Genomic DNA, 13,149 nt, shown 5'->3' with positions numbered 1-13,149 from the left:
TTAGCATGCTTAGGTTTGGCAGAATCTTGCTCTAAATTCTTAAATTCCATCCTTTTCTCTTTCCTTTCCTGTTCCTTTTCTTTTCTTGGACTCAGAACACCTGCCATTTCTCTGGCTTGCACCCAAAGTCTAGCCAATTAAAAAAAGTGTTAGATGTGAAGTATTTTTCTAAATAGTCATATAAATTATCAGATTTCCGAGGCATTATACATGGGGTAAAGGTATTTTAACGTTTTGATGTATTTATTCCTTTCTGCACCACAAAATGCCTCCTTGTCAATACTGGGGGTGGGGTGGGGGGGTGAGATGTGCTTAATCGTTGCTGAGGTGTGTTCCATTACTAAATAGCATTGGTTTTTTTAAAAATTGTGGGACATGATCCAACCCAAAGTGTGCACTTGATTTCAGTTGAAGAGTATGTAAAGCACATGGGACTAAGAAATACTTGACTTTGGCTGGATTCTGCCCCTCCTTTTCGCTAAACAGCAAGATATCCTTGATGTGTCTTTTTACCAAAGTGTTATTTTAGCACCAGTTTCTAAAATATGCTCTTGAGATGCTGTTGTAACGTATTCATAGCTGCAGCTGTACATTTATTTATGATCTATTTATACCAAAGGGGGAGGGTGGCTTTTATCATTGTGAGCCCAATAACTTCAGAAGAGCATACTTGTACAGCAATATTCTCCTCTCAGTTAACTTGAATGACAAATACGAATTCATTTCTAATTGAGCCGAGAAACACACTCTGAACCTGTGAATGAACCATGTAACTTAGCCACCACCTACCATACATTTTGGGCCCAGTTTGTCAGAAACCTTTCTTGCACAGGCTGTCCTTGCAAAAAGCGAAGGTGGAAAATGCAGCTTCTGACAAATTGAGCCCAAAGTTGTTAGGGTTTTGAAATGTAAATTCTTTGTTTTTGTATTCACTTTGGGATAAACTTGGTATATTATGTCTTGGCCATGGAGCACTTTTTAAAAAATGTTTAAAAAAGAAGAAGCTTTCTTTTAAAATGTAAGTGGTCAATAAATACAGTTTTTACACGCAGGCATGCACAACTTTGTTTTCTGGTCAAATCTTTTCGGCTATATTTGGTTCCTGTTAGGATGTTTTCATTTGGTAGTCACAGGGCTCGCTTGGAGGGGCTTCATTGTGTGTAAAGGTAATGCACAGCAAGGTGAGAGAAATCACACTCTTCTGTCCCTCCCAACCGCAGAAGTAAAATAACACACATTTTTTTAAATTAACGAAGCAAGTAGCAACAAAAAAAAGTCCCAATGAAGATTGAGCATGCGCAATTGAGTGCCAGTTTGGAAGAAAGAACAGAAGAAAACAGGGGAGAAGGTAGAATGGAGTATCCCACAGGAAGACATGGCTGGCTGGAACCAACAGGAACATACCCTTAAGGTGAGGATATGCAGCAAGAACTTCGCTGCAAGTCCAACTTGCATATAGCTATTTCACAGCTTGACTACTGCCAGAAACCTTGCTTATTATTCTCTGGATAGGCTTCCCACTCCAGTATGAACCTGTGTGTGTTTCAGGCCTTCTGTTGTCTTTTCTTCACAGTCCGTACACAAGTTTCTTTTTTGTTTTTGTTTTGTTTTTCTGCACTATTTTTCCACTGATGTACGAATAAGATAACTTTTGTTGGCGTTTACTGTTTTCACAGACTCCTAAAAGGGATGGTGTCTTTGGCCTTTTTAAAAAAAATTAGTCCATTTTCTTGTACCAAATAAATAATAATAATAAAAAAATCACTAGCTTCTGGCTGATGGTGTGCAGGGCATGACATGGTAGCTCTGGTTCACCAGGTCTTGCTACTACTACTTGAGCTGCAGTGATCATCATGGACTTGTCAATTTTGTACAGATTCCGGATTGCATTTTGTGGAGCTGTGAAAAAGCAGCAGAGACCTGATTCTAAAGCCTTAAACGGCTCAGGATCGCAATTCCTCAAGGAACGCCTCTTTCCATATGAACCTACCTGGACCCTGATATCATCTTCTGAGGCCCTCCTTCATATGCCGCCTCCTCAAGAGGAACGGAGGTTGGCAACACGAGAACAGGGCCTTCTCTGCAGTGGCTCCCTATCTGTGGCATGCTCTCCCCAGGGAAGTTCGCCTGGCACCTTCATTATACACCTTTTGGCGCTATGCAAAAACATTCCTTTTTAATCAGGCCTTTAATTGATTTGATTGACATTCTATGACCTTTTAAAATGTGGGGTTTTTTTTGGGGGGTGTTATTGGGTGGTTGTTTTTATTTTGATTATATATTTTGTGGTTTTATATTTTGATTTTGTTCTGCAAACCACCCTGAGACCTCCGGATATAGGGTGGTGTATAAATTCAATAAACAGATTAAAATAAATAGCCATAATCTGAAAGTCACATGCCAGCTCCTATTACATGACGTGGCATTTTGGAACAAGGGATGAGTAGGAAAGGAAAGATAGAAAAATAAACTAACATTTTTTGGGGGAGGTGGGGAATTAGAGGGCCTCAGCTTCACCCGGCTAATGCCTGTGCTAATAATGACACCATATTCAAATTTGGAATCAGGACAATTTTGCAGCTGAATCAAAATATAAAATGGTGCCCTATCGCTCTCATATTGCCCATAGACTCTGACTCATGGGGAAGGAGTCTTGGACCTATTGGACACATTACCTCTGCCCCAGTGAGTTATTAAATCCTAGTGGCACACCACCCACTTATTCCACATCCATCTCAAAGCCCCAATAGACAGTCAGCACCAGCTGAGATCCAAAGTACCATATTTCCAAAGTTCAAGTAGCTGAAAGAGTAAAGGTAAAGGGACCTCTGACCATTAACTCCAGTCATGGACGACTCTGGGGTTGTGGCGCTCATCTCGCTTTATTGGCTGAGGGAGCTGGTGTACAGCTTCCGGGTCATGTGGCCAGCATGACTAAGCTGCTTCTGGCAAACCAGAGCAGTGCACAGAAACACTGTTTACCTTCCTGCCAGAGTGGTACCTATTTATCTACTTGCACTTTGATGTGCTTTCGAACTGCTAGGTTGGCAGGAGCTGGGATCGAACGACAGGAGCTCACCTGTCATGGGGATTTGAACCGCCGACCTTCCGATTGGCAAGTCCTAGGCTCAGTGGTTTAGACCACAGCGCCACCTGCGTCCCTAGCTGAAAGGGTATGGGCAGGCTAAAAGGAATGGGGAAATGGAGGAAGATAGACGAAGTGAAAAAGCTCTGCCTGATATCCTGCAGTACGGGAAACTTCTTTATAGATAATCTGGTAATTCAAGTGAGTAAAAATAGCAGTTCTCTTCCTAGGAAAGGTCCGAGTGGGAGTGAGTGGTTTGTTCATTTGCGTTCCTGCATTTTGCTGTTGTGGATCTTTTTCTTTTGCATAGCTTGAAGTGGTGGCATCATTGCATAACGACTCACAGTTATTGCCAGGGGAGTTTAAGCAGCTGAGCCATCAGCTGAGGGGTGAATTTGAGGAAAATAGAAGCTTGAAGCTTGTAGGGTAGAAGCTGACAAAAGGGGACCCCACTCTCTTGCTACCTCTCCCTTCCCAGCCCTGCCATTTCATTGTACTTCAGGAATTAACACTACAATACAACTGAACATCTACACCTGTGAGGATCATTATCTATACTTTGCATAGCATTTATACACTACTGCATTTAATTCTCTCTTCAGTACACCATAACACCTCCATTGGTGCATGGCTGGGACTGAAGACGGCAAGAAGTGCTGACAGGCCTAGGCGTTTGGTTTCTGGGCCTCCTAATGAGTTTTTTTTTAAAAGGTACAAATTAATTAAGTCATTATAGGTTATAATATTTCGCTTGTAAACCACACTTCCCCCCCGGGCAATGCCTTCCACTTTTATGACCATTTTTACCTCAGCCTATTGACTTTGAGGCCTTATCCCTCTAGTGAAGCCGAGCCCTTTCTTTCTCTTCTTCTTTTATTGCTAATGTGCTACCTATGTGACCTGTTCTCTTGTCATTATAAATTAGGAATTGTCCCAAATGTATTCCAATAATGGATACTGCGCATCTCAGGAGATGTTGTTTTCGCTGGATGTAGCGAAGAGTGAATATAAGCAGGGAGAAATCTGACTTAAGACGGACAGCGGCTGAATGTGGTAAATGCAGGCATCCAAAAATAAAGAAAGTGCATACAAGGACCAGAAACATACACTTGATGAGGTGCAGGTAGCATGCTTTATTTCAAATGAACAATACTATCTCGAGGAGGTTCAACAAAACAGCTAACCGAACAACTTACTACTACATAAAATAAATCTAATTCATTTTTTTCTAAGTTCAGGGCAAGATGTGATGTTATAACAACAGTTTTAGCTTTTCTTAAACTGTGGTTCAAATCTTAGTTGCCTGCAGTTGACAGTATCTAGCCAAAATCCTAATTGCTACCACACAATCACTGCATCCTAGGAACCTCCAAGAGTTGGTACTGTTTCTGCACTCGAGTACCCAAATGGCTTTTTTTTTTTAACGGGATGGCCAGGTGATGTTACTTTACTGGAAAGCTATTTGGGTAGTCGGCATGTCAGAAACAATACGGTAGGTGCTGAACAAAATGCTGGCCGCTTGCACTTTGTTCAAGGTATTGCGAGTCAGTCATGAACAAAATATAGTTTTGACGTTGATCAGATGTAACATAAGATATTAAAGTGTGGCTTACAGGAGGGTATTTGCAAACCTCACCAATGCCTTATGTCTCTGATTCAAAATAAATTCGTGCACGTATAATGAAACCGTGCACAGCATCATCTCTTAGGTGTCGGTAAAATAAGTCATCAACAGGGAGCCTCTCTACCTGTTGAGGCATTCTTAGACATCAACATTTTGTTGAGGCACAAAAATTAGTTAAATGTTGAGCAGGGTATTCGTTCCCTAAGAAACTTTCTCCTACCAACGGTTTGTTCCAAAAGTTACATTTTAAAATGTCATAAAATAAATGGTACAAAGCTCCATAACCGTTATCTGCGGCTATATACAGTATGTACATGTCAAATGAAAAATTGTTTTAAAGTCAAATAATAATGACTATAAGTCATAGCGTCTATCCTTGGACTTTGTCTGGTTCAGGTAGGTACAAAAATAGTTTTTTTATATATATTTACAGATCAATTATTTCAGTCCATATGAATCACTTGCCAAAAGTCAAGTGCCAAAAAATAAAAAAGATCAAGCTTTTAAATTGATCGAATGTTAATATTCACAGTGGCAGAGTCAGTGCCAAAATCATTTCCCAAATTCAGTGTATAAAGTCCCCCATCGTCCTTTTGAACATCCATGATGATAAGAGTGGTTAAGTCTTCACTGGTTTCAACGTGGAATCTACCACCTTGACTAGAAATGCTTTTCCCTTTGCAGAACCATGTTATGTCAGGAGTAGGTTCACCAGTGAAGGCACAGGATATGGTGAGAACCTTTCCTTCCTCAATGGAGATATCGTTTGGAAGAGCTTCAATTTTGGGTGGTATTCCTTTGCAAAATGGGAGGGGGAAAAATCAAGTTAGTTCTTAGCGGAAACTGAAGTTCTACTATAATGACTAATTCTACATATCTAGGATATTGTGGTGTTTTTCTAACTCTACGTATAATAGTATTGCTCACCTCTCATACCAGATTTAATCATTCTACTAGAAGAACTCTCCAGTTCGGTCAGACTAGATTTCCCCATTATACTGCTGGTACTCATCTCTACAAAGGATTCTTGCATGGAGGACATGCTTTTGGCAGACATGCTTGCAAATTTCATCTCACTCATGCTGCTACTGCTGCTACTGCTGAACGAAGCTTCTTGTTTAGAAGCGGACATTTGAAATGACTGCGAAGAGAAACTTTCCTGCATGCTTGCATCACCACTTGTTCTCAACACTACCTCTTTTGGAGGTTCTTCAATTAGAGCTGTGGACAATAGCAAACATAGAACGGAAAAAACCAATGACATCACGTTGACTGGTAAGCCATGTGACTTAAATATATATACTTTATGGATGGAGAAAGAGACTGGCTTGCTGTTTAAGGAAAACAGAATTTCATTGTAATAATGCTCCTAATCATGGAGTAATAATAATAATAATAATAATAATAATAATAATAATAATAATTTCAAATTAATATGCATGCTGTTGAGAAGCAACATGTAATCCCGTTGAAACTACTACTACTTTCTTTTTTAAAAAAAGATACAGCCCCTTTGGATGGTGCTTTGTTTCCCCTTCTTATTTTACATAACTCGGCAGGTATTCTGCCATTAAAGTTACTACTCCACCATAAAAAAAAACACTGCCGTTTTCCTTAAACACAAGCACATACATACATCAACAGCAAAACATAGAGAAACCCGTTGGCTCCTGGTATCCAGATGATTTTAAAATGCAGCAAGTTTGTATCTGAGACGTTTAATGAAACATAAGAAAAAAATTCAGAGAACTAACCCTTTGGGCAGTAATTATTCTGATAGTTTATTAAATAGTGATCACTGGAACCAACGGGTTAATAGCAAGATGTTCAAAGCCTTCTGGTAACACTGAGCAGGCGAGAAACATATAAGTACATATATTTTAAATTCAGTATTTTGTAATTATAATGTATATTGCATTTTAGGTTCAGTAATGAAACTAACAGCTCGTTAAAGAATCAAAACAATCAACTGCTTTTGCCATATTGTAGAAGCCCTACTCATATTAAGACAAGACTTTAAAAAAACTTACGAAGGACGGTCAGAGATGCTGTTGCAGAACACTGCCCATGGAAGTTTTTCGCTTTGACTGTGTATTTTCCACTATCACTCACTAAAGCATTTTGGATTGCAAGAGAATAAACATTCTTGGAGCGATTTACTCGGATGTTGGATGAGAGAGCAATCTGATGATGAAAGAGATACTTTGTTAAGATCAAATTATACTCAGGGTTAAGAATGGATCATTTAATTTCAAGGCTGACATAAATAATTACTTACTGGCTGGTTATCTTTAAACCAGTGGATTTCAGGGGAAGGATCTCCAGAAACTTCACAGGTAAGCAACACATCTTGTCCTTCGTTGATGTTTTGAGATTTCGGTTGTATGATAAAGGCTGGGGCATTTGATTGATCTTTTGAAAGACTCATTTCAAAGTGACATTTGATGATACCCTGTTCAGTCTTTCCTTCACAGGTAAGTATTCCTTCATCTTTCTGGGTCACTTTTTGGATAGTTAGAGTATGATCACTTCCTGATACACCATATCTATAATCTTCAGAGTTAGTTAGCTCTATTCCATTCAGTAACCATTTTACATTAGAAGCACCAGCAATACTGGCTTTAAGGGTAGATTTTTGACCTTCAGACACAGTCATTTTAGTGGTAGTAGATTTAACTTCTGTGTAAGATGTTTTAGCTTCATCAGACACAAGAGACTTTTTAACATATTCTTCTTCAACCACTGTCTTTTCTTGAGAAGTCATTGCAGATTTTTTCTGGGCAGATACTTCATGTATTTCAGACTCTTTCTGAACTGATTTTTGAGTTTTGCTTAAGCTTGACACCTGAGAATGAATACTTTTAAAAGCTTGGCCAACAAACTGAAAGTTGGTTTTGGAGGCGCCACCTTCCCCAACAATCTCACATGTATATTCACCTTGATCAGATTCCTTGAGGTTATGGATTTTAAGTTCATATGTTCCATCAGCTGCATAATGAAATTTGAAATGATTGTCCTCTTTTAGTTTCTTGCCATCTTTGTACCAGGCTACTTCTTGGACACTCAAAACACTGCTTTCAACTGAACAGAAGAATTTTGCTTTGTCCCCAGAAGCTTCCACTTTCAGCTGTTGTTTTATCTTAGGGGGAACAGCAACAGGCAAGTCTGCTTTCTCTGATGGTGTTGTTTTACCTGCAGGTGTTGACTTGGCTTTAGAGTGGGCAGGAGATGGTTCGGGGGATTTTACTCGCTTGGGAGATTTTACTCTGTCTGGGGACTTAACATGAGGCTCAGGAGATTTGACCCTTGGAGGTGATGTAATTGCTTTTTCTGGGACCCTTTTCCTTTGTACAGTCAAACTAAAGTGGGCTTCCTGTCTTCCTTCAGAATTTTCTACCACAACAGTGTAACTTCCTTCATCTGAGGTCTGGACAGATGAAATTTCAAAGGTAGATTTATACTGCGTACGTGTTACTTGGAAGCGTCCAGAAGAAACAATAGCTTGACTTGCACGGATCCATGTTACAGTTGGTGTTGGTTCACCATCAATGTCACAAGAAAATCTTGCAGTCTCCCCTTCAGAGACAGTGATTGACCGTGGCTTTGTTAATATTGTTGCAGGCAGAGTGGTCTTAAACTTCCGATGAACAGCTCTTTCTTCCAATGATTTTTCCTCTGAAGTACTGACTCTCATTTCAGCAGAAGCATGGTGCTCGTACGATGATAGCGATTCTCTGGTTTCTGTCAGTTCTGATTTGCTTGCTCTTATCGAAGAACTTGCTTCTGTTTCAGAGACTTTCTTAAATGAGGAGATTGCATATGCTGCAGTCCTTGTCAAGTCTGGTACAATAGATCTCGGTACTTCCTCATCTCTTCGCTGGGAGGTATATGTAGTGTAGTCTCCTCCTGTAACATCTAATGTTGCATAGTCAGAACATTCTCCTTTATAATTTGTGCACACAGCACGGTATGTACCACTATCATCAATATGGCAATCAAGAATCTCCAAGGTTAATACGCCACTAGTATTAGTGAAATGAATCTTATGGCTTTCCTGAATTTCAATACCATTGTGATACCATTTCACTTCAGCAGTTGGTTTGGACTGGACATTCAAAATGAATCTGGTGTTGGTGTTACACGGTACACGATGTGAGCGCATTCTCAGAGTTATGCGTGGGGCATGATCCAGAGTGAAAGGTTCTTGCGTCAGAACTTCGTATTTCCGTTCCATTGTTTTTTGGGTTTTCAAAGCAGCTTTCATGGATTCATACCTGGAAAATATATCAAATCTTGCTGTCCTTTCAAATCGTGAGAGAGATCTCTCGCTAGACACTGGGCTTGGTGAGCGTGGCCGTGTTCTCTCTGGTGTGGGAGATCTTCTCTCTGTTTCTTCCACAGGGTGTGATCGGGGTCGAATTAATTCAGACACAGGACGCATTAATTCAATGTAAGTTGGAGAAAGAGAGCGCCTTCTTCCTAGTAATCTTGAGGGAGGAGAAAATTCCCGGTGAACGTGCCTCACCATTTCTATTTCTTCCTCTTCCTCTTCTGATCTGACCTCAGTTATTTCTCTCTCTCTCCTTCTTCTCAGTCGGCTCTTTTCTTCTTGTGACATATACTCAAGCTCACTCTTGTATTCAGCAAGCCGGCGGGTTGTTTTTACTGGTCGCAGCAGCTCTTCATCCTCTTTCTCGGACATTATTCTCTGTTTTTGTTTTGGTGGTCTATAAATTGCTCTGTCATGGCGTTGCCGGAGCTGTGCATAAGATGCAGCGGTATCCTCTTTAGAGGGTATGTGATAAGTGCCATACCTCAGCTCTCTTTGCCTAGATTCCTCTGTGGCAATATGAGCATCTGCTGCCGTGTAATGGAGAGAAGACAGTTCAAAGCGTGGAGGGCTTCTGCTTGGAGGTGATGCAGAAAAGCCCAGCTCCAGTTCTTCTTCAAGTCGCAGTCTTTCTTCTTCAGTTCTCTTCATGGCTAAATAATCATCAACCGGTAGCAGCAGTTCTTCATCTGACAGGTCACTAAGTGAGCGTCTTCTTGGTCGGTAATAAAATTCATAATCAGGAGATGGTGTACGCCGGCGTGCTGGCCTGACGGTCTCGAGATCATCTTGTGACAATTTGGGTATCCGCCACTTAGGTTTATACTGATCAGTAATGCGTGGCAGTGGCATCACATAGAACTGTTCCCATCTGGAAAGGCGAATGCGCTTTGGTCGCTTCTGAACAATTCTGTCAAGTTTCCCTGGCATTTCATATTGGTCTCTCAGCTTCTTGTACCACTTCATGTCTGACATAGGCACAAACAGTTTGATGTTCTGATCTTCTTCCAGAGTAGCGGCTGCATGTCTGCGAGGCTCTGGGATCTCATAAGGCATCCGAAGTCTCTTTTCTTCTTTAATTTCTTCCTTTTTAAGTTCAAATTCACCTTTGACAGTCTTGGTGCTTACAGCTGGTTTATACAGGATAGCAGCTTGTCTGAGAGCTTCCTGTGCTACATCTGTCAGTGGGACAGATTCTGTTCTAGAAAGGATTTCTGCCATTCTCACTGTCTTGTCAATGCTCTTCTGTACATGCTTTTGCCGCTCTTCTTCACTCTTGTATTGACGCTTGATATATTTTGAGCGCTCTACCTTCAAGTAAGCCTGGCAACTTGTTGATCCAGCACTGTTTGTCGCAGTAACTCTGTAATAACCACTGTCTTCTGGTAAAGTATCCCTGATATGCAAAGCATAGTAATCCAACCCTTCATGTACAATTTCAATATTTGGACTAGCTGATAAGGGCTGTCCATCCTTTTCCCATTTTAGTGCTGGTTTTGGTATTCCAGATACTCTTATCTCAAAGCAGATACTCTGGCCTTCTTGGCATTCTGCATTTGCCAGTAGTCTTTTGAACATGGGTCTCATTGTGGTAGCCTCTGGAGGAGCATGCTGAACAACGGTTAACTTAGCTTTGCAGCTGTCCTCGCCGTATTTGTTGCGAGCCAGCACAGTATATTCAGCATCATCATCTTCATTGACATTATGGATGAGAAGCTGATAAAGACCCTTATCAGTTTCAAAGGTATACTTCCTGTCATCATCTCCTGGCTTGATCTTCTGGCCTGATCTGAACCACGTTACACGAGGTTCCGGGTGAACTGTTATTGTTACTCCAAACCTGACATTTTCACCAACGTAGGCAGTACGGTTGTATAAAGGCAGCGTAAATTCTGGTGGCTTCTCCAAAAGTCTCAAGGTATCTACTCGGCGCTTCACTCTCCTGACAGTTCTGCGTCTGTAAAAGTCAGAAACTTCTCTCACACCTTTAACAAATAGTTCTGCATAGGAACTGTCTTCACCATAGTCATTTGTAACTTTGCACCTGTAGGTACCGTCATCTGATTTAGCAATGTCTTTGACATACATTGTGGCCACTCCTTCATGGTAGCTGATCTCATGTTTTTCACTGTTCTCCAATTGTCTGACTCCAAAGTACCAGGTTACTTCTGTGGATGAATCATAGTTTTCAATCTTGCAGACATACTTGGCATGCCCACCTTCTTCTCCAACAGCATGCATTATCTGCCCAGTAATGGGTCCAATGTCAATTGATGCCACTTTAACTTTAGCAACTGTAACGGCCTTCTGAGATCTGACTGCACCACCCCATGCAACACGGGCCGCTGACACAACTGTGTTCCATTCCTTCTTCACCAGTGTTTGATAATAACGTCTGTGTCTCAGTGTTTTGATAACTTTGGTGCTTGTTTTCTCTGTCCTTTGCTTCAGCCAAGCATGTTCAAGGGCTTCAGTAGCAGTCATGCGAGCTCTCCTTTCTTTTACTAGCAGGCGGTCAACAAAGTCCAAGGCCTCAATACTGATATCTTTGAAGGCTTCTTCATCAAAATTGTATTCAGCACTTATGATGTTTTCAATTGTTTGTTGGTTTGTTTCAGCAATGAAAGGATTCAGGCCGCTTAGAAGTACATACACTAGGGTTCCAAGTGACCACATATCCGTGGCTGTGTTGACCATATCATGCTGATGGACTTCAGGCGCATAATATTCAGGGGAAGTAAACTGGAGTCTGAAATTATCACCAGGTTTCAGCTGCCTTGCCTGACCAAATTCAATGATTTTAACTATAGAGCTTCTTCTTGTGAAATAGATGATGTTCTCTGGCCTGATATCAAAGTGCCCAATGCTATGACTGTGCAGGAATTCAAGTGCTTCACATACTTGACGTACATAGCTTATAATTTCTCTTTCATTAAGTTCAAATGCAGGAGTATTAAGTCTTTCAAAGATGTCAACTCCAGATATGAACTCAGAGATCATGATAAGTTCTTCTAGGCTTTCAAATGATTCATGAAGCTGTAAGATATTTCTATGCCTAGCAATGTTGAGGATGGAAATTTCTTTCTTTACGAGCACTTGATCAGCACCTTTTACTTTGACAAACTTGGCCAGGTAAGTCTTCTTTGAAACTATCTCAACACACCTGTGGGCAATTCCAAATTGTCCCCGCCCAAGTTCTTCAGCAATCATATATCTGTCATAGAGTTCTTTTGTATTAGAGTGAGCTGCTTTTGCTGTAGTGACTTCTCTGGCCTCATCAACTTCTTCATCATAATTGACTGTTCTGGTCTTATCTTCCTTTGTTATTACAGAATCTGTAGGTTCAGAAGGCTGGCTTTGTCCAAATTTATTCTCTGCTATAACGCGGAATACATAGCTTGTCTTGCCAAATAGGTTTATCACAGTGTATCGAGTGTCACGAGCCTGGCCAACACGAATCCATCTCTCAGCTGTGGTAGCGCGTTTCTCAACAGTATAGTGTGTGACTCGGCTTCCGCCATCATTTGCTGGAGCATTCCATGTCAGGTTGACCGAGTCCCTTGAAACCTCGCTTGCTTTCAGTCCTCTTGGGGGATCAGGAACATCAGCGACATCTAATTCAACTGTTTTCTGATCAATGCCAAATCTGTTTTTAGCACAGACAATGTAGAAGCCTGCATCTTTCCTGTCCACACCGTTAGGGAAAACAAGAGATGTGAATGACCGTGTCACGATAACTTGGTAGTGTCCATTAGTATCGATAAGATCTTGCCCTTTCTGCCATGTGATCACTGGATCAGGCTTCCCACTGAATGGGATTTTGATGCTGATGACTTCACCACGGAGAGCGTGAACGGCTCCCATGCCTTCAAGATTTTTAGGCAAGTGGATCTTAGCAGGAACTGCAGCAAAAAACACAGAGGGAAGGGAAGAAACAAAATGAGTGTAAACTGTTGCTTTAAAATAAACCGAAACACTGCTTTAAACAGAGACTGATTCAGAAGGTCTCAGGCGTAGTGGCTAATATTTGCAACAAACCCTTTGTCATAAACTGAGACAGAGGGATGCAGGCAAAGGAAACCTGGACCCTACACCAGCTGGACCCTCCAC

The 13,149-nt window shown here is 41.0% G+C and overlaps 1 protein-coding gene across 43 annotated transcripts in view; it reads right to left on the bottom strand.

The window, feature by feature from the left end:
• Positions 1-4,198: 4,198 nt before the first annotated feature.
• TTN (titin) overlaps positions 4,199-13,149 on the bottom strand; it is a 284,957-nt gene continuing 276,006 nt past the window's right edge. For 42 of the 43 annotated variants that reach the window (XM_081902051.1, XM_081902074.1, XM_081902090.1 and 39 more), the window contains 4 exons: positions 6,988-12,941; positions 6,740-6,893; positions 5,637-5,930; positions 4,199-5,505 (listed from right to left, as the gene is read on the bottom strand). In XM_081902051.1, coding sequence (XP_081758177.1) covers positions 5,213-5,505; positions 5,637-5,930; positions 6,740-6,893; positions 6,988-12,941 — 6,695 coding nt within the window. In that variant the 3' untranslated portion in view covers positions 4,199-5,212. The remainder of the gene's footprint in view (positions 5,506-5,636; positions 5,931-6,739; positions 6,894-6,987; positions 12,942-13,149) is intronic. The other variant, XM_081902060.1, reaches the window with a different exon arrangement.

The sequence above is a fragment of the Podarcis melisellensis genome (genome assembly GCF_964234715.1).
Source record: "Podarcis melisellensis genome assembly, chromosome: 1".
NCBI lineage: Eukaryota > Metazoa > Chordata > Lepidosauria > Squamata > Lacertidae > Podarcis > Podarcis melisellensis.
Note: the sequence above shows the minus strand (reverse complement) of the source record. Positions and strands in the feature narration are given on the sequence as shown.